Source organism: Mycosarcoma maydis, chromosome 2 (assembly GCF_000328475.2).
Source record: "Mycosarcoma maydis chromosome 2, whole genome shotgun sequence".
NCBI lineage: Eukaryota > Fungi > Basidiomycota > Ustilaginomycetes > Ustilaginales > Mycosarcoma > Mycosarcoma maydis.
The window spans coordinates 1,210,055-1,234,236 of NC_026479.1; the positions used below are offsets into that span (position 1 = coordinate 1,210,055).

The following is a 24,182-nucleotide window of genomic DNA, read 5'->3' on the forward strand; positions in this document are numbered from 1 at the left end:
GAGATCAAGGTTTTTGCGGGTGAAATGCCATTACGCTTTAGCTGGCTCTTCGCAATCGACTTTGATCCCTTTTGAAAAACGAGCCAAACACGGTTTTTGCTCGATCGTAGCAATTCAACCAAAGGGACAAGAGAGGGAAAGGTGCAAACTGCTCTCGGCGGGCTCGACAGTCGAAAGACAAAAGACAGATCGATGGGAGAGAGCTGAGCTGGCGCTTGTGCCTAATCTCTTTTCCCGTCGTAGCAGAAACGGGCGGAGGATGGGGTGAGGGAGGGAAGAGGTGAAAGGTGAAGAAGAGGAACCTAGGCGGCGATCCAAGGTGGTGATGCTACTATATACTCCTTCTGAGCACCAAACCAAACACGGCGGATGTTGAAACCAAGCGGCGGGAGGGACACTCTCAAGCTGGGAAAACCGACAAAACAGACAATCCAGTGGTCGGTCGAGGCGAAAAGCCCTCTCTGTGTTCAGCCGTGGCTGTTGGGCCATGCAGACATGCGCCCGTGCATGACAGGCAGCATTGAGAGTGACCCAACTCGAGCGCAGTCAGTGGCGAGCAAACCATCTAGAGGGCACAGGGTGGTAATCTAATTGCTTGTCCAGGGAAGCAATCACGAATCGTGCTAGGGGCTATCTCTCTGTTGTCGGTACAACCGAACAAAAGCGAAAAGGCCAGGAAGGGCAAGCCAGACTCCGGACAGTCAAGCTGGATGACCGACACAGACCAACGGTCAGAAAAAAAGGGGAATGAGCGTGCTTCATATCTCGCAGACTCTTGGCCAATCGGCAGGCATTTGATTTGCTGCCGAACAAATTTTACTTTGTCTTCACTTGTTCTTCTGCAACAGGCACGTACGGACGGCGGGTTGTAGATATCGAATCGCCCAAAACACCAGTAAAAAAAAAAAAAAAAAAAAAAAGGCGTTGGTCCGACACGCAAACGGAAACAGTGGCGTCTCAGTTTCATGCATTCGTTTGCATCACAGCACCAGTGCCTTAAGGAGCCAAGACTAGACCCACGAGAAGAAAAAGATCGACGCTACATCTGTCAGATACTGAAGTTCAAAACTTTCCTGTCTCTTTTAGCGCCCCTCGTTCTATCTTGTTTTGCTTCGCGTGGTCTTTGGTGAATTCAACAGGTCTGGCGGCCACTTTTTACAATTTCAGCCGACGCAGATTGTGCCCAGATCTTTGTGACAAAGTGACCAAAAGATAGCAAAATTTTTTCCCGTTTTCCGTTTCGCCTGCAGCAGCGCTGTGTAATCGTAATCCAAGGTGGTGGTGGCTTCGGCCTTAGTCGCTCGCTTTACAGACGACGCCCATCGCCGTTCGCCCATACACTACTAGATCGTTGCGGAGCGAGCAAACTATAGCGACGCCGCGTTTAGAGTCCATCCTGTCGACCGAAACGCAACCGCTACCCACGTTGACGCACTAAAAAATCACGCAAATCACACACCCGTCTGCCCTCAGTTTTGGTTTGGCCGAGAAAAGGCCAAGACAGGGCCCTGGAATGAAGATCAAAGTTGCTGATAAGTCCTCGAGATTTGTGCCCTCGAAGCTCTATTCTTCCTGCGGAGCTGTAGAGCACAAATGTCTGAACCGAAATCGCAAGTGTCAACTAAACCAGAAGCATGCGAAAACAAGCTGTCTGCTCTCTGGTCGTCGATCTCATAGTATACATTAATGATTGTGACCCAATCAGAAGGCAAGGATTCACGTTGTTTGCTGCAGTGATCGACCCTAGTTGTTGCGGTCTGCAGCCACAAAAGCACACCCTGCGTTGCTTGAGCGAGCTACGCAAGAAAAGAGGAACTCATTTCGACTCGTTCGGAGTCGAGCTCCGATTTTGTCAGTTTGGCTGCACTGTGCAGGATAACAGAAAAAAAGATGCAGCTCGACCCTTCTCTGGTTGCCCATGCGACGCTGTTCTAGCTCGAGCATTATCCACCTCGCAAGGAAATTCGTGATTCTCGCGGGCTCTTTGTTGTTTTGATCGTATTTGGTTGACTTCGTGATCTGCTGCTCGTTCCACTTCATTCAAGATCAGACAATCTTCTCATCACTTTGTTTTGATCAAATGAATTACACTATGAAGTCCGCGAAAAAAAAAAAGTGACAAGGTATACGCAAGTGAGTGTCCAGCACTTCAGAACCCAAACGCAGACGCTCAGGGGCAGGCTGCAACAAGCGTGCCGATTTCCTTGCGCACATTTTTTGGCCGCCCTTGGGCAACACAGACCCTGCCAAGAGAGCGCTAGGAATGCTTGGCCGGCTATTTTGCGCTAGGGCCTGTCCTCTACGCCTATCGTGCTAACCCTACATGAATCCTCGCTTCTTTGAACCCACGTCAAATACATAGATACTGTTTAGTCCGCATTCCCATCCGTTACAGCCGGATAGGCATGCTGTTCGACACACAGACGACCATCTCTGTCCAGTTCTAAAAGCCGACCTCTGTGGATGAGAGTTGTCGAGATCTCAGACAGGCCAAGGAGCTGGCAACGACAAATACTGTAGATCAAACGTATCAGTTGCTGCTCAACCTTGGCAGACGAGGTAGTAGCGTCGGCTTTGCATATCTTTTTCCCTCTCAAGTCGACGGAAGTGGGACGTGCGTAGGTTGCTGAAAATTTGATTTGGTGTGATTGGAAGGTGAAATTCGCATTAGGTTGCAGGGTTTTTTGGACTTTGTGGGCACAGGGTTGTCCACGCGTTGTTCTCTTGAGTGCAGTATTGTATTTCCGCGAATTGGGTGGCGGACCCGTCGGAGAATTACAGTATTTCTTTGGTGGATTTCGGCCCGCTTCGTCACAAACGGCCGGCTGCCTTCTGCACCTCTCTTTCGCATGGTCCTGGTTCTGATCCTAACACTGGTTTCAGGTGATGAAAGCCACTGACAGGCGCCTCTTAAGCATACCAGTCAAAATCAACAGTATGGTCCGCTCCATTTTGGGAAAAAAAGCAAAGTCCGACCGGCCAAAGTCTAGCCTCATGCTATCTTGGCGGGTACAATGAATCACTTTATGGTCTCGAAACGAGTCAATTGCTCGTTCGACATCCACTTTGGATGAGCGAAAGGTCATGAACGGCAGATTGACCGGTCTTTGGAATCGAGAACGAGCAATTTTATGAACTCAAACACGTTTGGCTGCCTCTGACAGTCTTGATGTATCAGCGACGAAAACAAGCTGGTTGCCAAGGCGTCAAGTTTGGCCTGGGGTGTATGCAAGCCTGCCGAGAACGACATGGCGAGATGCCGAAAAGGGCCAAATCACGACAGTGTGGTAAGATCTCGCCTTTGCGCTCATCTCATGGCTCTTGAAGCGATCTGTTTTCCAGGGTTTGCAGAAAGCCATGAATCCAAGCATTTCCCGAAGCTATCTGACAAGATTCGTCAGCCGTCAGGAAGACTGGGAAGCGAAGCGTGCGTTTCTTTGCTCATGACTGTGAGCAGCGATTTGTCACACCTCATGACGCTACTGATTACTGGGCTGAGGTTGCGCAATCAGGCTTCTTGCTCCGAACGTCGACGGAAGAACCGATGACAGATTATTGGTCAACGGGACCCGTCTCTGACCTGATCGATTGCAGAGGGACCGATCATCTCCGTGCGCGCCTGCCAAAAAGAAGCCACGCGAAAGTAAGACGCGAAAAGTGAGGTACCTACTTTGCACTGACGGAAAGATCCTTTCTCCCACAGGCCTCGCTCTCGATCTTGGTTCGGGAAGCAACATTAACGATTCGTGATTCACGTTTTGTAAATTCCTCGCCGATTTTCGATCCCACTTCCGTTCTAAACGTGGACAGGAACCAGGCGGGGAAAGGCAACCTATCTAACGTTGCCGTTGATCTAAATCACGAATGGCTGACAGCTGACACAGACACATGCGGAGCAGAGAGGAGGGGAAATTGAAAGAACTCTGGCGAATCGGATTTTGCTCGGTCGTGTGACGGAGATCTGAAAGTTTTGTCTTGGCGGGAGAGAAAGAACCTCTCGTCTGAGGCAGTCTCGACCCGCAATCGTGAATGAGGCCGCCATGCTCTAAGTCATCGCATACCTCATGATCCAACCCGCAGCGGTAGACGCCGCGTTGCAGCCTCTTGGCCGGTCAACCCTCAACCCTTGAGGTCAGCGCCAGTGATTTCGATCAATGGCGAGTCTCTGCGATGCTGCGCGAATTCTGCCGATTCAAGCGAGCGACGAGCCAAGAATTCGATTCATTCCCCACTTGTGACTCTCTTGCGCTTCTCAAATCGTCTGATGCACCGAGTCGTTATGGTTGCGGGTCCCCGCTACGCAAGATTTCATTCACAATTGGAGATCGGCTGTTTTCCGCTTCTCCGCACACGACTTTACTCAAAGACTCGTGACTCTTCTGCCTTGAACAGTGCTTGCGTAGTACGCACAACAAAGAGTGGGGACAAACCAGATGTGTTACCATTCACGATTGCGAGACGTTGTTCACAAGTCGCAGCGCGCCTGCCGTAGCTTCAGCCGAAATTTCCAGCTCGGCCAATTCGAGCGCCTTCACCTCGGCTGTGTATGGTCACGGTGAGATTTTGTAGATGTGAGGCCACAGAATACAACAGCCTTACGGTACCAAAAAACCCTAGCAATCACCAATCGTGGCGCCCTTGTGCCTTACTCGTGAGGGATGCCAAGACCTGTCCAGCGCGTACGCCGCATCTTCGCCACAGCCGTCGGATACCATCATCAGCCGTGCAAGATGCCTCGGCGACTACAGCTCCAGCTACGTTCCTCGTACTGCTGCACCATGTCGGTTGAAGACGGATGCAACGTTCGAGACTTGCCATCCTTGCTGCAGCCACGTCACTCGTTGCATAAGCGAAAACCGAAGCTAGGCTATCTCGCCATCCATGAAATCACGAATGTCCTAGAAGCTTTTCTTTTCGCTTTTTATCACCGTTGTACCTCTCTACATCAGCGTTCACGCTATCCTCGCTCGATTGCCATTCTTGCCAAGAGAACTCGAAGCTTCAACCAAAGACGTTTTCTGTCCTCACCATCCGTCTTCATGCCGCGTACAGAAAACATCCTCATCCCACTTGGTTTAGATCAGCAATGATGGCACAACATCACCTTACGTTAACCTGACGCACCGCATGCACAGAGAATCACATTCTCGGCGTTTCCAACAGTCGAGCTTGGCACCACCCTCTAGGCAACGCCAAGAACACCAACCCCACGTTAAACGTCGACGGTCCGTATCATGCGAGATCGCGAGGCCAGGAATGAATCCTACACGCTTCGTTCATGAGACAGATTCAATGCCGAATTCTGATGAGTGGGGGTATCGTTACAACTCTATCTGTGCGATCTCAACGATGTTTCTACTCGCGGATCGCCTCCCATCTCAGCGCGCTCAGTCGTGCAGCTTCGGAAGGCGGACCCATTGAACCGGGTCGGCTTCTTCTGCGTAGGTCCTTGCTCCCCAATCGATTGCCTTTAGATGACGAATCGGTGATGGCAGAGGATGCTGAAGATCCACTTGCTCGGAAGGGTTGAGGTCCTGATCCAGCATAGCGCGCAAATCCATAGTCGTCCGAGCCGGGTGCGGCACTGTTGTCCTGAGAGTCTTCACCTTGCCCTGTTGACGTGTTGTTCGGCTTGTTGGAGGCAGTGTCGTCGCGCGAGCTCGAGCCGCCGAGCTGGAAGGTTCTTCTTCGACGAGCAGGCAATCCAGAGGATGGCGCGGCAGAATCAGCTTGACAATGCGTCTTGGGCTCAGCAACCGTGTGGCCAACCGAAAGATGGTCTTGCGAGCGCGTCTTGTCGCTGCCGGCTTTACCCGACTTAGCATTCGCTCCCGTCTGAGAGCTTCCACTGGTCGTCCCCGTTCCGCTTGCAGCGCTGCTTCCTACCACACTGACGTTGCCTGATGCTGTCTGCCAGCCTGGCGTCACAGGCGCACTTCGCACAGTGAAATGCTCCATGCTTCTTGTGAACGGGCTTAACGTGTGGTTGGATTTGACCAGATCCAAGAAGTGGGCTGAAGCATCGATCGACAGGTGAGTGGGTGCAGCGCCTGCGCCTTGCGTGCCTTTGTTGTGTCCAGACGTGTACGGGCTGTTGCTGGCGCTGGCATACGCACCCGCAACGTTGGACGTCTCTCGTGGACTTCCATGATGCAAGCTCGAGTCGCGGAATGGTGATATAGAAAGCATGTCCTGTGCAACCCCAGGCGACGTTGAAAAGGCCACATCTCTGTCTGAAGAAGCACGCAGAGGTGGACTGCGTTGCCAGCCGGATGAATCGCCAGGTGGGGAGGTCGCATATGTGATGAAACCAGGACGCGATCTTGCTGAGGCTGCAGCGGATGCTCGAGTTCGAGCTGGTGTGGCAGACATGCCAGGACCCTCGCCTGGACGTCGTAGTGGGAAACCACCGCCGCCACCACCGCCGAGGGTTATGGAACGTTGGTGGTTGGCACTCTTGTTCTTGCGGAATGACAAGCCTGAATTAGACTCAGCGTTCTGACCCGCTTTCACGTTGACCGTACGCGCAGCTGCATCGTTTCTGCTGTGCATATCCCAGTGGAGCGACTGAGACGAGGAGGGAGCAGTGCTAGATGCGCTGTGATCCCAGTGCAAGTCCTGGCTCGAGAGGTCCCGGTACGAAGACTCTCGACTGGTAGGATTTGTGAGACCTCTTCTTGAATCCGAACCCGACACGGATGAACGCTCTGCGTCAAGAGCATGCGGAAGAGACGCATCGCTGCTGTGATACGACTCGGGCGGGAGATCGATCAAGCTTTCTTCGCTGCCGTCCCGCGAGACAAAGGCGGAGTTCAGATGCGGCAGGTCGTGGATGCCTCGGACCGTGTTTGTGCGTGAGCTTTGTGCGCCCATGGTGGCGCTGCCGTAATCAGAGCCAAAGCGTGTCGTGCCCGTCCTCGTCGATGGGGTTCCGCCGTATTGGGATGGCCGCGCAGTATCTTCATCGTCCCAATCCACCTCGGGCGGCTGCACCTTGCTGGCGATGTGATAGACTCGCGGTCTGGTCACAATGCCTCCACCCACTGCAGGAATGGTCTCATACACCACCTCAGCCTCCTCTCTCTTTCGGAGAGAAGACGTGCAGGCTGACCGGTCTGAACGGCTCGAAGAAGGCCTTCTGGCGCGCGTAGACGATCGACCTGAGACAGAGCCACGCTTGCTGTGCTTCCTAGTCAGCTGAGGCTGGTCGTCGAAAATGATGGAAGAGGCACGAGTCAGCTCATGGGCATCTGAGAAGGCGGCTGAAGCGGGCGGATATCCAAAGCGACTGTAGTCGATCGATGTATCAACGAGATTGTCCCTCTCTTGCACATCCAGATCTGAGACGTCGTCACCAACGTCGTGCAAGACTGCATCAAGGTCCGAATCGGTCGTGGCGTCTCCTTCGTCATGCTTGCCGTCGTGTGAGCTGCTGTGAGCGTCTTGACTCTGCTCGGCCTCCGAGCCCTCGTCGTCCGATTGCCTGTTCAAATCTTCGAACACAGCGGCTCCGTCAAGATCAACGTCAGCGGCCCCCAATGCGGTGTCGAGATCAAAAACTGGAGATGCGGTGAGATCCTTAAGACCACCCAGTCCACGCTGAGCTAAACGACCGAGACCGGAGAATCCAGAATGCGTGGGAAGATCGTCAGGACGTAAGCCGTAGGTTGGATCGTAGTTTTCAATGTCAGGGAAAGCGGCATCGAAGGGAGAAGCGTGTGTAGCAGAAAACTCGCTATGAAGCGGCACGGCGGATGTGGACGCAGCTTTCGCGACATGACGAGGACGACGTGGGCTTTGACGTGGCCTCTGCGGCGATTGACACGGCGAAGCAGCGAAATCGGCAACACTGGCACCCGATCTTGAATGCTTCTTCGCCTTGGAATGTGACTTCCGCGGCGTGCCTCCTGGTGCAGATGCTGTTTCGAGGGCGACCAAAGGCTCGCTGGTGGAGCGAGTCAGTGTCGGCTCTCTCGACCTTGCGGGAGGCTCCTCAGCTTCCGCCTTCTGTTTGACTTTGTCTTTCTCCGACTTAGCCTCGCCGCTAAGCCACTTTTGGCTAAGCCTGTGAATAATGCCGGGTAAATCCTCTCTGAACATTTCGCGGAGTTGACCCTCGATCTCCTGTTGAAGATACTTTTGAATGACAGCCACACTGTCGAAGGTAGAGCTGACTTCGACACTTTCGAGCGGATCGTTCTTGAAAACGAGAGTGATGCCCTTTGCCTTTGAGACGACAAGGACGACGATAGCACGAAGTTTGACGGAGGAGAGTCGCAAGTGCATGGGCACAATGAGCGGTGCTGCGGCAAACAGAATACCTCTTGAAGCATTGGAAGAAGGAAAAAGACCAATGTCAGGTCGATTGGGTTTAGACAGAGGGTTGGCTTGAACCTTTGTCTTGAGGACAAGATGGGCATCTCCGGCGTATGTAAGGCGGAAGATGCCACGAAAGCGATCAGTACCGAGGTCGCCAATCTCGAGGATTTCGAGTTCGGGTGGGATGGTGCCCATGCCGAGTTCCTCGACGAGAATGTCATCAGCAATGACCTTTGGCTTTGGTCCACGATTGAGTGCGCTGTTGAGCATCTGCGCCGCACTCGTGTGGAACTCATCCGAGAAAGTTGGCCATTTGAAGTTGAATGACATCTTGAGCTTAGCGAAGTGGACTGAATCGTTGAGTCTCGCTATCGATGCAAAGTGAGAAAGGCAACGTTTAAGCCAGGAAGGCAAGCAGCTACAACTGGACGGTCGACATGGGAGCAAGGTAGGACGGCGCCAGCGCTCGATCCTCGCGTTGAAGTGAAGATGTGCTAGAGCCAGAGCTGTGCAATCCGTCGGTCGGGATGGGGAAGAGGTAAAGGTGAACCGCGGATCGTTAAAAGGTGATGGTAGGTGGAGGCACAAACGCCAACAACGGCACCGCGCTTCTCACAACTTTTTGGTCAGCATGCGTCTTCAGCATGTGGGACTCGGAGAGAGCAAGAGAGTCGTGAGTGCAACACCCTCCGCCATTCACATTCACGATTCACATTTCACAGATTCACGATTCGTGTGATTCGTGATTCATGATTCGAGATTCGAACGCGACTGTTCTTTTCAAACTCAAAAGCACGAAGACTTGCGTGTTTCGGGAAACTTACGACTCACGCTCAGCTGAATATTCGTGATTTTTCTCCTCGTGCCTGTTGCTCGTCCACGCTCCGTGCTCGGAATCTCGGATTGTTACACCTGGCGCGTTCACATCAACAGAAATTGCTCGTGGCTCCGTGCTCTCGGCTCGTGAGTTGGCAACCACGAATCGTGAATATAAGGCACGTAAAAGAACAAGGCGGTGCAGAAGAAAGGATGGAAGCGCTTTCGTCGGCACCATCATCAGCAGCCTCAACGCCAATTCTGTCGTTCGTTCGACATTTCGGTTGCCTAGACGCTCGCAAAGCACACTGGACAAGAACCTGATAGGAGCAGCGGCTTCTGAAACTTGTCTAGACCAGCCGTGCAGTACAGACCTCTTTGCTTCGTTTACCCTCGTTCGTTCCTTTTGTTTCTACCTCCTTGCGCAATTGCGACAGTTTTACGATGGAAGCCGACGACGCTCAGAAAGCTTTGCGGCTTGCGTTCAAGCACGATGCAAATGGCGATACTGCAGCTGCTATCAAGTGGGCCAAAAAGAGCATCGCCATCTTCAAGACACCGTCAGCTGAAGCGCTGCTAGTAAGGCTCGAGAAGAGCGGCGCTTCCGGCAGTGGAACATCAGCATCAGCTTCGACATCATCGAAGTCTGCCACTGCTAGCGCCTCTTCCTCCGCCGAAGGGCTTCGCTCTCGTTCAAGCGCACAGGCCAACGGACGTTCGGCATCCGAGACTGCCCACTCGGCGCCAAAAAGATCATATACGCAGGCTCAGATGGAAGTAGTGACCAGGATCAAAAAGGCGGGAGGCGATTTCTACCAAGTGCTCGGGGTGGAGAAGACAGTGGATGATAATGGAATTAAAAAGGCATACAAGAAGCTGGCCTTGCAGTTGCACCCGGATAAAAACGGCGCTCCTGGCGCAGACGAGGCGTTCAAGTCCGTATCCAAGGCGTTTAGCATCCTCACCGACGCAGATAAGAGGGCAGCATACGACCGATACGGAGGCGATCCGGACAACGCAAGATCAGCAGCAGGCGCGGCGGCCGCGGGTCATGGCAATCCGTTCGGCGGAATGAGAGGGACACCCTTCCGCGGTGGTGGGATGTACGGAGACGAGATCGATCCGAATGACCTATTCAACATGTTCTTTGGCGGCGGCGGCATGGGTATGGGCGGAGCACAATTTGGCGGCACCACGTTCACTTTTGGCGGTCCAGGCATGCGCACGCATCAGTTCCGACAGCAGCGCGCTGGTCCACGTCGAGCTCAAGCCGATCCACAGAACGCCAATATTTTTTTACAACTGCTTCCGCTTCTCGTGCTAGGTCTCTTCAGCTTGCTAGCTTACGCACCTTCGCTTTTCTCGACGCCCGACCCGAGCTTCAGGTGGCAACCATCGAGCCTGTACAAGACACAACGCATGACAACAAAACATCACATTCCGTATTACGTCAACGATCACCAATTCAACACCCATCCTTTCGTCACTGGCGAACGCAGCAGCAAAGACCTCGCTGGCTTCGAAAGCCGCGTAGAGAATGCGTACAAGCAAGCTATGTACTCGAGCTGCGAACGGGACAAAGAGAATCAAGAGAGGAGATTGGCAGCCACACGAGGTTTCTTGGGCATTGGCGCCGATGAAGCGGAGGCCAAGAAGATCAGGGAGGAGGTCTATCCTAGCTGCGAGAACCTGAAGCAGTTTGGCATTTACATTTGATACTTTTGCGCATAGACAGATCTACGTTTCTTCACACACTCTGCTTGTCGAGACGTCTGACCCAGATGAGTGAGTGGAGGAATGTGAATGGCTAGATTCGTGATTCACACTCGTGATTCTCGATTCGTGATTGATGGTGTGCCACGTGCCAACGGCTGAGATGTAAGATCGTCATGTGTTTTTCGTACGAAAATTTGTACTCGTGACTTGCACTCACGACTGAGTTAGATCGTCCGCAGGGGCGTGAAATGAAAGGCTCTGTTGCATTCATGATTGTGATTTGGTCAGCCGAGCTGAGCACTTCAATCACGAATCACGAATGGTTGCGGCGGCCGACTCAGGACTCTCAGACTCAGCGGCAGTGGTATTCACGATTACAGCTTGGAGAGTAGTGACGTGAATCACGAATCACGAATCACGAATGGGTCAACCCGAATTCGCCAAACCAACACCTTAGATCCTAGCGCCTTGACTTGATCGCGGTTCCATTCTTGCGAGCTTGCCACCATTACTGATCGCCTATCTATCACCACACTCCGAAGCCATTGCACAACCCTGTCTCCAAGTGCTTGTCCATCCCGACCAGCATTCATCCGAAGCAACCTAGTAGACCGAACGTCCCTACCTACGAAAGACGGATCACGACCGGTTTCGCAGCTGCACGCACACATACATAGGGTCCAAGATGGTAAGTCTATTGTTACAGCTGAAAGTCAGTCGAAGTGAAGTGCAGTTCTGCTCACGCCTTGTGATCACTTCTATCTGCTTTTTTCTGCGCTCATGTTGCAGTCGACACCTTCAAAAAAGCGACTGATTCGAGACTTCAAACGCCTCTCCACCGATCCGCCTGGTGGCATATCTGGCGCACCTTGTGCTGACAACCTCATGATCTGGAACGCCGTCATCTTCGGTCCCGCAGACACGCCATTTGAAGACGGCACGTTCAAGCTCGTGCTGACTTTCGACGAATCCTATCCCAACAAACCACCCACCGTCAAGTTTCTTTCCAAAATGTTTCATCCCAACGTGTATGCCAATGGCGAATTGTGTCTGGACATCTTGCAGAACAGGTGGAGTCCGACGTACGATGTGGCGGCGATCTTGACAAGCATTCAGAGCTTGTTGCACGATCCCAATCCGAATTCGCCGGCGAACGCCGAGGCGGCGAGCTTGTACCGGGAGAACATGAAGGAGTACGTCAGGAGGGTCAAGGCGACAGTGGAGGCGAGTTGGTTGGACGATGGAGAGATGCCGGAGTCTATTGAAGAGGACGACGAGGCGGAGGCAGAGGCAGAGGCGGAAGCAACCGTGGATAGGTCTGCGCCGCAAACGGCTTCGGCATAGCTCAACTCGACTACCTTCCCGTTCGTTGCAGACAGATTCGCCCAATCCCGCTTCTCACCCCAACTGCTTCGGTCATCTTTAGCCACTTTGCATTTCCCCACTAACCCAACTTTGACTCCGCATTCACTTTGTGCATCGCTTCCTGTATCGCCTGTCAACCTACCTCGCCTACCCCTTTGCAACGCTCACCCCCTTCTGCTCAGTCGACCCGCTCGTGCACTTTCAACCTCATCTGCCACCCCCCACCTGGTCTCACACCTTAGTGCCCCTCACCTCGTTACCCGTCTCCGGTTCGTCTCAGATCACGCGCTTTACTTGTTGTCCAAATGTACATCATTTTCTTTCCTCTCTCGCTGTGCTCGATCATTTTCGGTTGATGTATGCACCCAAAACCAACACACGCCCAGCATCATGCCCATTCGAGCCGGCACATCACCAGTCAGTCGCCCTTTCTCTCCTTGCATTTCCATAACCAAAGCCACACAGCCGCAAAACAGGAGGACAAGATACACGAGAGTTTTGGATTCGTAAAAGATAAGCGGTGGCGGTGTAATGTGTAAAGTGTATGCGCAGTCTGGAGATGCAAATGAGTAAAGAAAGAGTCGAACGAGAAATGACATCAAGACACAAAACGAAGTGGTCGAGCGATTACTTCTGTTGGTCCGGATTCAAGTGTTTTGGGGTGATTGTTTCCACTTCAAACGCTGATAAGGTGGAATGCTGTTGTTACAAGAGGCAAGAATGGTATGCGGGAGGAGATGGGGAGCGAGACCTAAAGAGAGGTGGAAGAATTCTTAGTTCTTCTTCTCCCCTTCACCCTCGGGCTTGGACTCGGCGTTCTCGGTGTTGCCAGACTGGGCACCCTTCTTCTCGTAGACGAGCTTGAAGAGCTGTAGCGAAGCCTGCTGGGTAGCGTCGATCTTCTCGCGGATGGTCTGTGCCTCGACGTCGGCGTCACCGTTCAGACCCTTGGAGGCGAGCTCCTCGGTCTCTTTGATGAGCACGTTGAGCTTCTCCTTCTCCTCGGCGGGGAGCTGCTCGCTGAACTCCTGCATGGCCTTGGTGGTCTCGGAGCAGACCGAGTGGGCACGGTTAGCCTCCTCAATGACGGCCTTGCGCGCCTTGTCAGCCTCGGCGTACTGTTCAGCATCGGCAACCATCTTCTCGATCTCGTTGTCGCTGAGACCCGAACCGGCCGAGATGGTCATGGACTGGTCCTTGTTGGTGGCCTTGTCGAGCGCAGAGACGTGCATGATACCGTCGGCGTCAATGTCAAAGGTGACCTCGATCTGAGGAACGCCCTTGGGCGCAGGGGGGATGCCGGTGAGCTGGAAGTTGCCGAGCAGCTTGTTGTCACGGACGAGCTCACGCTCACCCTGGTAGACCTGAATGTCGACGGCAGTCTGGCCATCAGCGGCAGTGGAGAAGACCTGCGACTTCTTGGTGGGGATAGTGGTGTTGCGGTTGATGAGGCGCGTGAAGACACCACCAAGAGTCTGGATACCGAGCGAGAGCGGGGTAACATCGAGCAGCAAAACGTCGGTAACCTGACCGGAAAGAACACCACCCTGGATGGAAGCACCGATGGCAACAGCCTCGTCGGGGTTGACACCCTTGCTAGGGTCGCGCTTGAAGATGTTCTTGACAGTCTCGAGCACCTTGGGCATTCGGCTCATACCACCGACCATGATGACCTCCTGAATGTCCGAGGGCTTGCAGCCAGCATCGGCGAGCGCCTTCTTGCATGGCTCGATAGTGCGGTCGACGAGCTTGCCGACGAGCGACTCGAGCTGCGAACGGGTGATCTTGGAGTTGATGTGTTTGGGACCCGAGGCATCAGCGGTGATGTAAGGAAGGCTGATGTCGGTCTGCTGGGTGCTGGAAAGCTCGATCTTGGCCTTCTCGGCAGCCTCGCGGATACGCTGGATGGCCATGCGGTCCTTGGAAAGGTCGAGGCCAGACTCTTTCTTGAATTCGTTGACAAGGTGCTCGACGAGAACAATGTCAAAGTCCTCACCACCAAGGTGGGTGTCACCGTTGGTCGACTTGACCTCAAAGACGCCCTTCTGCATCTCGAGAATCGAGATATCGAAGGTACCTCCTCCCAAGTCGAAGACGGCAATCACGGAAGAGTCGTCACGGTCGAGACCGTAGGCAAGGGCGGCGGCGGTGGGCTCGTTGATGACACGGAGAACGTCAAGACCAGCAATGGCACCGGCATCCTTGGTAGCCTGGCGCTGCGAGTCGTTGAAGTAGGCAGGAACAGTGATGACGGCGTGCTTGACCGTCTTGCCGAGGTAGCCGGAGGCGGTCTCCTTCATCTTTCCGACGACAAAGGCGCCGATCTGCGAGGGAGAGTACTTCTCACCTCGCACCTCAAGCCAGGCATCGCCGTTGGAGTGGGGGACAATCTTGAAGGGGACGTTGTTCAAGTCCTTCTGGACCTCCTTGTCCTGGAATTTTCGGCCAATAAGGCGCTTGGTGGCAAAAAGGGTTGCCTCGGGGTTGACAACAGCCTGACGCTTCGCGGGAAGACCAACGAGACGCTCGCCGTCCTTGGTGAAAGCAACGACGGATGGCGTGGTTCGGCCACCTTCCGAGTTTTCAATGACGCGGGCCTGCTGGCCCTCCATAACGGAGACACATGAGTTGGTAGCTGTAGCACGAACAAGTACGAATGAGAGCAAAATGTCAGTTATAATGATGCTCGGAAAGTGTCGGTTGAAGGTTCGCCACCCGGGCCTTTAAGCCCATTGCTCTTCCGCCATTAGCTGTGTACTCTTAGCAGAAAGCAGCGTAAGACGTAATAGAAAATACTCACTTCCCAAATCAATACCGATGACAGGACCGGAAACCTTGCCAGAGTTGAAGCGGGCGCCAAGAGGTGCAAGACGCTGTAGAGCGAAGTAGCGATAGACCAGAAAGCACCAAAACATTGTCAGTCACACGAGCTCGGCCATCACCAGCATAGAGTTGCGATCCTCGATCTTTTGCCGTTGACAGGATTCTAGGCGATCAAGTGGTACTTACGGCAACGCCAGGGGCGGCAGAGCGAAGAGGCTGGTTCAAGAGCCTTGTTGCCGGGGCGGCGGCACGGAGACCACGAGAGAACATGGCTGTGTGATGTAAATTGAAGGAGATGGAACGAGACGAGGTGAATGGAAAGAAAGAAAGAAAGAAAGAAGAAATGCAGAGAGTCTCGACAGATGAAAAGGGGTAAATGGATCTCTGATCGGAGGATGGTGGTGATGGGAGAGTAGTGGGACCAACGTTGTCAAATAAGAAGAATGAAAATTGCGGGTGGAGAAGAAGACGTTGAGTCTTTTGCGGGCACAGACTCACGCCGAAGCTGAGCGACGCTGTGCAAGAGCGTGGCTTGGCTGAGCACAAATTTCGTCAGTTATTCCCTGCCGCGTTGCTGACTGGGCGTTCGCCTTCTGGTCCTTCTTCTCAGTTCTGTGAGTGGCTAAACCGGCCAAAACGTGAATTCTGGTAGGCTCACCCGATCTATTCCATGCTTCCTCTCCGTGATAAAGCCTCCCTACCAGACAAAATTTCTTCTCAGCTCAGCAAGCACGAAGTGGACCAGCCAACAACCTTTTTGGCTCCACCCACCCTCTGTTTGGCTCTCATGCTGTGCTGTGCTCAGTCGACGTATTTCCTGTCTCTGCAATGCTTCACAAACCCTGCCTGCCATATGCTGAACCTTTCGCCTTTACACTTTCCAACCAGTCCTACTTGAGCAACATTGCAGAATCGATAGCAGTTCGGTCGGGCATTCAAACGCTGTGGTTGACACATGCCGGAGGATGTGACGTTGGTCTCTAATTGACTTGCCACGCATTTTTTCTGCCTCAATTACACCCACATTTTAACGGCATTGTGACTGTACCTTCGAGATCCTTCCTCAACCTTCGCTGGTGGCAGACGATTATATTTGGAATTCACTGCACCGGGACTTGATCGGGTTATCCTGCTCGATGGTATTCCGATGCAGCCCAGATTCTGCCTCGTCGTCCCTCTTGATCGGGTTACTCTTGCTCGAGACTCAAAAAGTGAAAAATAAAAATGAAAATCCCTCCCCGTATTCTATACCTACATTTTCCTGGAGAGGTGCTGGTGATCATCGCACGAAGGCTGCTTAGATCGGCGAGAGGAGTTGAGAGGCAAAACGTAGGAGGACACTTTTGTTTTGTTTGCGGTGATGGTTCCCCGACACCTGCCAGATATCACATTGCGAATCACCACCCAACTACCATAATTCTACCATTTCTGCATCGATCTTGTTCGAAAGTTGATGAGGGGATGACCCTCGCGGTTCTGCGTTCAATGAGACCCGGAGCAAAGTTTCGAAAAAAATGCTCCGGGTGGGACTCGAACCCACGATCTCGCGGTTTCGTGTAGAAAAGCAACCTTTTCTGCGATTAAAACCCCATGAACTCGAAGATCTCGAAACCAGATCTGAGAAACATAAGCCACATGCCTTAATCCAACTTGGCCACCGGAGCGGCGTTTTCGGGCGAGAAAACAATATTGTGATTATAAACCTGGTTGACGTGAGTGACCGCCAGCGAAGCTGTTACCTGCGGACTTAAGGTGGGCACCGCCTCACTACTCAGTGACAGGACAGGCTCGCTTTGAAAAGTACGAGAAGAGTTCAAGCGACACAGCGAGAGCGGACAGACTGATCATAAGGCGGCAGGCAAACGAAATTGTACATTGCGGCATGAGCGAGGTGTGAGGCAAGGTCGAGTCAATGAACGATGCATGCAATAGTGACGAAGCCGAATAGAAATGCGGGCGGTGTCCATCGGAGCAGCACCTTCGCTTCTGCACAGTGAAGAGCAGAGATCATGCTTCAAAAGTCAAGACGATCAGGCCGACTTTTCAGACTCGGACTCAAGCGAAGCCTTCTTGTCGGTTCGCGGGCTGGTAGCGCCTCCAAACACGGGTGCTGGGCTCCAGCCCGAGCTGATGTTTTGCTTGGATGGGGATGAGGTCGCAGGGCCGGCGGCCTCGGCAGCGGCGGAAGTGTCGACGCTGGTCAGCTGGGGCTCTTCGGGTTTGGAGGATGTTTCGCTTTGCTCGGAGGTGGAGGCAGGAGCGGCGGGGGTGGCCATGAGGCCGGTTTCGTTGAGGCTGGTAGCAGAAAGGGTGTCCCATTCCTGGCTCGAGGTGGTTCCGCTGTCGGTAGCAGGTACTGCTGCTGCTTTGGCGGGCGAAGAGGTGGTGGTGGAGGCCGAGGTAGAAACTTCCTTGTCGTCCTCGTCGTTCGTGTCGTTCGTGTCGTTCTTGTTGTTCTTGTCTTCCTTGTCAGCTTCAGCCTCAGTTGGAGCGGCGGGAGACGGACCATCGTCATCCACCTCGTCGAGGGTCGCAGCTGACATGCCCTCTGCACCCTCATTACCGCCTCCGGTAGCAATGTCCTTGCTGACAATGCGCATGATGGTATCAAACACCTCCTTGGGCACGGCCTTCTGGTAGATCATGATCAACTCTACGGGTTGCGGGTACACCTTGAGCGCTCGGAAAAAGGCAGCGGCAGCATCGAGGTACTTATCGGAACCCATGGCAAACAGCTGCTCACCGAGCGAGACATACTTGAGGAAGTACTGTTCGCGCTCCTCGACACCCGAGGGGAAGACGCCTGGTGTACGCACTTCCTGCAGCAGCTCTTGGATGAAGCCCTCTTCCTGCTGTGCGCGTCTAGCAGCCTGCTTCTTGTCGGCCTTGGAAGTCTTTTTGCTTTCCTTGCGCAAACTCTTGCGGAAGACTGGGTCGTTGCGACGACGGTGGTCAAAGTAGACGGCGTATCCGATGCCCGCCACTCCGAGAACGGAGAGCGAGGCGAGCACGATCTGCGAAGTCTTCATGTTTGCGTGCGAGAGTCCCCTCTGCGTGGCAGTCGAGGTTCGTGTGAGAGAAGAAAGGGTACGCAGGGACGAAGGAATCGATCAACGGATGCTCCGATGTGGTTGGTGTGCAAGAACACAAAGAAGAATGACGAGTAGAAGCCAACGATGCGTGATTGAATTTGACAGCTGCTGCACTCACCACACTCACGACTCACGACCACGACTCGTGACTGCGAAAAGCGCAAAGAGCAACCGATTCGTCAAATTCATTTCCAGTGAGTGTCTCCGTCACCGTCATTCTGCGCACGAGAAGATCGAGCTAGAGCTAGCGACCCGTTGCGCTTGCTCGCTGCCCTCTGTTTCGGTGACTTTTCTCCCTCTCGTTTTTTTTTTTTTTTTTGGCTTCAATCCGAATTCGTGAATCGTGAATCGTGAATGTGGAGCAGTCTTCCGGCTCAGTACGTGGCGTGTTGAAAAAGGTCGTGAGTTTTCTTCCAAATTTTTGAGAAAAAAAAACAGTTCAGCTTCTGACACTCACGAACGGAGACGAGTTGGGCAAGCAAGCTCGAGGACCACCCAGCTGAAAGTTGTTGGACCCTTGCTCCCACAGCTGTTCGAAGCCCCCCCACCCATACCTTCTCCGATTCGTGATTGCGGCCACTCGTCCTTCCAGATCATCTTTCAAGCACAGTAACATGTCGCGAACAAAGAAAAACAAGCCAGGAGCCGCAGAGCGAGCCGCCAAGGCTGCTGCAACTGCAATCGAGTCCGCTGCCACCCCCGTTGCGGATGCCGCTCCTGCGGCTGCTACAGCCGCCAAGCCAGCTACTACTGCAAGCGAAGCTCAGGCCACGACCAGCTCGAAGCGAGGCAAGCTCATTCGACCACGAGGCAAACGAGGAGGTATCAAGAACCGCAAGGGTGGCGCGTCAGCCAAGTCAGCCCAAGTTCAACAGTCTGCCGTCAAGGATGCGCGAAAGGCGAAAGGCAATGCTGCTGCGGACAGCAAAGACTTTACCGACTCCAACGCTGCCCCTGTTCCCCCTGCCGAGCATGCCGAGAAGATCGCCAAGTTCCATACTCTTCTCAAGCAGCTTGAGCAGGCTAAGACCGCTGCCGACAAGGACGAGATCCAAGCCGGACTCGACTCTCTCGGCGGCCTCGCGCAGTACCAAGCGTGGTCCTTGACTGGATCGGCCAAAGCCGGTCAGACGCCCACCAGCAAGTGGTGCATGGAAGCTCTCGCTACCGTCTATAAGCACGATCGCGATCTGCCCAAGTTCAGGGTGCTTGATGTTGGCGCTATCACCGGAACTGCCTATGAAAAATATCGTTGGGTCGATGCTACCTACATCGATTTGCATCCGCAAGGTGACAATGTTCAAAAGTACAGCTTCTTTGAATTTCCTGTTCCCACCGACACAAAGCAACGTTTCAACATGGTCGCTCTTAGCTTGGTCATCAACTTTGTCGGCGACGTCAGGAAGAGAGGTGAAATGCTTCGACACGTACACAAGTACCTTCCAGACAACCAAGACACTCCTGGATTCTGCTTCCTCGTCCTACCCCTCAGCTGCCTCACCAACTCGAGGTACATGAACCAATCGCATCTGCGAGCCATTCTGAGTTCGCTCGGATTCAATGTGGTCAAGCAATCCGACTCGAACAAACTTTCCAGGTGGCTGCTCCAGAGGAAGCCACTGAAAGAACGCCAAGAGGCGGCTGCAAACAACGGCAATGCCGCAGCAGCATCCGACGAGTGGGACGGCACAGTGTTCAAAAAGCGCGATATCAACCCAGGTAAAGACAGGAATAACTTTGCCATTGTTGTTGATCCCAAACCCGAGCAGTAGCAGCACCTTATCATTGCTCCCTCTGTACTTTTAGATACGAACCTCAAAACTGACACGCAAGCGTTACTTCAAACTGCGTCCGCCGAATAATTGTGTTTTGTTTGCGGGTACTATGCTGAGACAATGTGGGATGAGAAACGTCATGTCTAGGTCAAAGAGTACTTGGGTCCTCCACCACCCTCAGGCACGTCCCAACGAATGCTCTGGTCAGGCGTCTTGATCGAGCACGTGTAGCAGTGGATGCAGTTCTGACTGTTAATCACGAGCTTCTTACCCAATGCATCCTCCTGATCGGGAGTGTCAGCTTCCACGTACTCATACACGCCAGCGGGGCAGCAACGGCCCAAGGGCCCTTCGAAAGTGCCGACATTGCGCTCAACATGACCCTTGTAGTCTCCCTCTTTTACCACGAGGTGGACAGGCTGGTCCTCAGCGTGATTCGTACCGGTCCTCGAGACCGAGGTCAAAATATCGAAGGAAAGCTTGCCGTCCGGCTTGGGGTATTCGATCGGCTCGCATTCGGAGGCAGGCTTGGTCTGGGCGTGGTCCTCACCAGGGTGGTGGAAGGTCCAAGGTACACGACCCTTGAGGATCATCGAGTCAAGACCAGAGTAGGCCAGACCACCCCAGAAGCCGAGTGGACCGTGGAACGAAGGCCGCAGATTGCGCACCTCGTACAGCTCCTTCATGACGTACGTATCGTCGAGCCTCGTCTTGTAGCCGGCAAGGTCAATCGTGTCTTCGGAGCCTGACTCAGCTCGTTTGGCAAGCGCTTCGACGACAGCCTCAGCAGCGACCATGCCAGACTTCATGGCGTTGTGCGTGCCCTTGATCTTGGGTACGTTGAGGAATCCGGCAGCACAACCCACCAAGGCACCACCAGGGAAGTGAAGCTTGGGAATTGACTGGTAGCCACCCTCGTTGAGCGTCCTGGCGCCATAAGCAAGGCACTCGCCACCCTCAAGGAGATCTTTGAAGAAGGGATGGTGCTTCATCTTTTGGAATTCACGGAAGGGGCTGAGGTAAGGGTTCTTGTAATCCAGACCGACGACGAGACCAATCGAGACCATATTGTCCTCCATGTGGTACGTCCAGCTACCTCCATACGTGCTCGTGTCCAGCGGCCAGCCCATGGTGTGGGTCACCAGACCGGCCTGGTGCTTCTCGGGCTTGACTCGCCAGACTTCCTTGACACCGAGGCCATAAGTCTGTGGATCAGCGCCAACGGCGTCACGAAGTCCGAGTTGCTTGATCATCTTTTGTGTCATGGAACCGTGCGCACCTTCGGCGAAAAGCGTGATCGGCGCGTGGAACTCCATGCCTGGTTCGAACGAGTCCTTGGGCTTGCGTGACTTGTCGAGTCCAATCTCGTTGGTGATGACACCCTTGATGCCGATGGGCTTACCGTTTTCATCCATCTGCCACAGTGGCTGTGCGGCAGCGAAACCGGGATAGATTTCGACACCCGCAGCTTCGGCCTGCTCACCCAACCATGAGACGACGCGCGAGAGCGAGACAATGTAGTTGCCCTTGTTGGACATTTGCGGTGGATGCGGCATGGGAAACGATCCGGTAGGTGTAAGGAAGCGCATGTGATCTTCGAGCGCAGGCTGATTGAGAGGAGCACCGAGTTCCTTCCAGTCTGGCAAGAGCTCATCGAGGGCATTGGTCTGGATGACAGCACCCGAGAGGATGTGGTTGCCAACTTCAGGGCCCTTTTCAAGCACGACGACACGGATCTCCTCGCCACGCTCTTCGGCTAGCTGCTTGATCTTGATGGCGGCACTGAGACCCGCTGGACCACCTCCAACGATGATCACGTCGACCTCGTCAGAAACTCGCTCGACGGTGGTGAGGTCGAAAGGCTCGCCATCACCCTCTTCGATGGGCGTGGCTCTTTGAGCGACTGACGTTGTCGAAAAGGCGCGCCCAATGACGGAGGAGCTTGCGAAGCAGCTTGCTCGGGCATTTGCAAGACAGCTGCGAGAAGCCAATGTGGAGAGCGAAGCTGCTGATGCCACGGAAGCAGACGAGGTGGCGCGAAGCGAACCACCAGCCTTGTGGGCGGTGCTGCTGCGGAGGACGCTCGCCAGACGGGCTGGCGAGGCGTGTGTGGTGCGAGCAGCGAACATAGAGTGAGTGGAGACGGGAACTCGCAGTCGAATGCGTAGCCGTACAGAAGGTGTCGTGCAGTGGGAAAAGCGACGCGTGAAGGGAGTATGTGGTTGGTGGTATCGCAGTTAAGATGGTTCAGAACGGTGAAGACTACTACGAACAGAGGTGGTGACGTAGGCGAACAACAACGGCGGCAGAGAGCGGAACTAGATGCAACAACGTGTGTAGTGTGTTCACGGTTGTTGTAGTGTGACTAATGTGACGATGCGGGGGCGACACACACGAAAAGGAGTTCCAAAGTGCAACTGAGGTTCTGTGAGTGCTTGGAACCGGAATCTGGATTGCCTAACTTCCGAACAGAAGCGTTTTCAACAGCAAACCTGTGACCAAATTCGTGGCCGCCGTAGCCGCTCGCAGAGCAAATCACAGAGAGGCACTTTCCAACCCAGAAAGAAAGCAGAAGACAGTAATTCACGATTCCACACTGAGGACGCCAAGTCGTGAGTTGTTTGGCGCGCGCGCGTCTTCTTGGCTCTTTTGTCAGAACTGTGACTGACTCATCTTGCACTTTTTCACAGCGAATCAGAATTCTGTGTTCCGTCAGCGACTCGGTCTCTCACCTAGAATCGAGCGATCTGATCTTTCAATCGCGCCCATCGTCCCGATTGACACCATCCAATGAAACCTTTTTTACCTTGTAACTGGGCAACGCGTGACTGAAACACCAAGCTTACTCAAAGTCAGTCTGCAAACATCCCCATTTCGGCTCTCTCACGGTATGCACGAACTGCTCCGAGGTTCTCACTGAAGACAATCGACAATCGAAAATGCCAGACAATCACATACAAGAAAGGGGAGTTGACTGGCTAGACGCCATTTTTATTCCGTCTAAAGGAAGGATTAGAAAGCTTGCTAGGAAGCTTTCGTCGCCCGTATACACGAATGGTCCCCCAGCTCGGGTGCCCTATCGGTAGGGGCCCACGAGCAAATGGGAGAAAACATCGGCGAGCGTATGAAGAGTGTGTGATAAGGATACAAATACTGAAAGCCCATAATGCAAGGTACTAGAAAGAAAGCAAAAAGAGAGAGCAGAGAGGATGGCGAGACAGTCTAAAAAGAGGGGAAAGCATAGGAGAGCACGAACGCCGAAACGCCTATCAAAGGCTTCTTGCAACCATCGTGCCTACATCTATGTGTCTATGTCTATGGAGAGAGAAGGACGGAGGAAAGGCGCTTAGAGACCCTGGCCGTCGATGAAGCCCCAGGTGACCGACTCGATCGACTCGGGGTTCTCGTAGTTGTTAGCGAGGCGCTTGTAAGCCTCACCGAGAGCAACCTCACCCTCAGGGCCGTTGTAGTAGTTGACGACCTGGACAGAGAGCTCCTTGCCGTTCTGGTTGTTCTTGATCTGGATCCACTTGCCGCAAGCGTCACCGAGCTTGTCAGCCGAGAGGAGCGACGAGGCACTGATGGCGATGGGGAGCGAGGCGCGGTCGAGCTGAACACCGCAGGCGTTGTCAACGTTAGCCCACCATTCCGGGGTGGAGACGACGGTCTTAGAGTTGGTGTTCGAGGCAGGCTGGGGAGCGGCCGAAGTGACAGAGGTAGGGGCGGGAGCCGAGTAGGTCACCGACTTGGGGGTGGGGGTAGCCGAGGGAGTGTAGGCCTTGGTGTAGACAGCCTGGGGGGGAGCCTGGGTAGAAGTGGCCTTCTGCTGCTCCTGCTCCTTGTGCTGCTGCTGGTTGTTCTGCTGGGCGGGGGCGCCCGAGCCGAACGACCACGAGATGGGGAAGACACCAGCGTCCATGTTGCCGTTGTTGAGGGCAGAGAAGAGGCTGGTCGACATGTCGAGCGAGCCCCACGAGCAACCAGGGCAAAGGTCGACAATCTGAGCCTGCTGGGTGTTGCCGTTCTGGGTGTTGGTGATGGTGACGGTCTTACCGCAGTTGGATCCACCGTTCCACTCAGGAGCGTTCATGGCAACAATGAAGTCCGAGCCGGAGTTGGTCCAACCACAAGCACCGAGACCGGCAGCGTAGTAGGTGGCCTGGCCGCTGGATCGCTTGACGATGGGGGCGGCCGAGGCGCCGGCGACGGCGAGAGCGAGAGCGAGGACGTTGGAAGCGAGCATTTTGAAAGTGTGAAAAGAGGAGTCCAGTAAAGG

The 24,182-nt window shown here is 53.9% G+C and overlaps 8 protein-coding genes and 1 non-coding gene across 9 annotated transcripts; 3 read left to right on the forward strand and 6 right to left on the reverse strand.

Annotated features, from left to right (window-relative positions):
- Nucleotides 1-5,355: 5,355 nt before the first annotated feature.
- UMAG_01206 (uncharacterized protein) lies at nucleotides 5,356-8,649 on the reverse strand (the record flags this gene model as incomplete). Its single annotated transcript, XM_011388841.1, has 1 exon — nucleotides 5,356-8,649. One exon carries the CDS (start codon nucleotides 8,647-8,649, stop codon nucleotides 5,356-5,358), a length of 3,294 nt encoding a protein of 1,097 aa, XP_011387143.1.
- A 930-nt stretch (nucleotides 8,650-9,579) lies between these two features.
- UMAG_01207 (uncharacterized protein) lies at nucleotides 9,580-10,851 on the forward strand (the record flags this gene model as incomplete). Its single annotated transcript, XM_011388842.1, has 1 exon — nucleotides 9,580-10,851. The coding sequence occupies one exon, from the start codon at nucleotides 9,580-9,582 to the stop codon at nucleotides 10,849-10,851; it is 1,272 nt and encodes a 423-aa protein (XP_011387144.1).
- A 685-nt stretch (nucleotides 10,852-11,536) lies between these two features.
- Nucleotides 11,537-12,195, forward strand: UMAG_01208 (putative E2 ubiquitin-conjugating protein RAD6; the record flags this gene model as incomplete). The annotated part of the gene is made up of 2 exons (XM_011388843.1): nucleotides 11,537-11,539; nucleotides 11,641-12,195. The coding sequence occupies 2 exons, from the start codon at nucleotides 11,537-11,539 to the stop codon at nucleotides 12,193-12,195; spliced, it is 558 nt and encodes a 185-aa protein (XP_011387145.1).
- Nucleotides 12,196-12,989: 794 nt separating this feature from the next.
- Nucleotides 12,990-15,309, reverse strand: UMAG_01209 (putative Hsp70 family ATPase SSC1; the record flags this gene model as incomplete). The annotated part of the gene is made up of 3 exons (XM_011388844.1): nucleotides 12,990-14,851; nucleotides 15,017-15,089; nucleotides 15,226-15,309. The coding sequence occupies 3 exons, from the start codon at nucleotides 15,307-15,309 to the stop codon at nucleotides 12,990-12,992; spliced, it is 2,019 nt and encodes a 672-aa protein (XP_011387146.1).
- Nucleotides 15,310-16,554: 1,245 nt separating this feature from the next.
- UMAG_16019 lies at nucleotides 16,555-16,703 on the reverse strand. Its single transcript has 2 exons — nucleotides 16,665-16,703; nucleotides 16,555-16,590 (listed from the first exon to the last, which is right to left on the reverse strand). It is a non-coding gene; the product is annotated as a tRNA-Ile (tRNA).
- Nucleotides 16,704-17,069: 366 nt separating this feature from the next.
- Nucleotides 17,070-18,068, reverse strand: UMAG_01210 (uncharacterized protein; the record flags this gene model as incomplete). Its single annotated transcript, XM_011388845.1, has 1 exon — nucleotides 17,070-18,068. One exon carries the CDS (start codon nucleotides 18,066-18,068, stop codon nucleotides 17,070-17,072), a length of 999 nt encoding a protein of 332 aa, XP_011387147.1.
- Nucleotides 18,069-18,745: 677 nt separating this feature from the next.
- UMAG_01211 (25S rRNA (adenine2142-N1)-methyltransferase) lies at nucleotides 18,746-19,903 on the forward strand (the record flags this gene model as incomplete). The annotated part of the gene is made up of 1 exon (XM_011388846.1): nucleotides 18,746-19,903. One exon carries the CDS (start codon nucleotides 18,746-18,748, stop codon nucleotides 19,901-19,903), a length of 1,158 nt encoding a protein of 385 aa, XP_011387148.1.
- Nucleotides 19,904-20,049: 146 nt separating this feature from the next.
- UMAG_01212 (putative flavoprotein-ubiquinone oxidoreductase) lies at nucleotides 20,050-22,035 on the reverse strand (the record flags this gene model as incomplete). Its single annotated transcript, XM_011388847.1, has 1 exon — nucleotides 20,050-22,035. One exon carries the CDS (start codon nucleotides 22,033-22,035, stop codon nucleotides 20,050-20,052), a length of 1,986 nt encoding a protein of 661 aa, XP_011387149.1.
- Nucleotides 22,036-23,252: 1,217 nt separating this feature from the next.
- On the reverse strand, nucleotides 23,253-24,149 carry UMAG_01213 (uncharacterized protein; the record flags this gene model as incomplete). Its single annotated transcript, XM_011388848.1, has 1 exon — nucleotides 23,253-24,149. One exon carries the CDS (start codon nucleotides 24,147-24,149, stop codon nucleotides 23,253-23,255), a length of 897 nt encoding a protein of 298 aa, XP_011387150.1.
- Nucleotides 24,150-24,182: the final 33 nt, after the last annotated feature.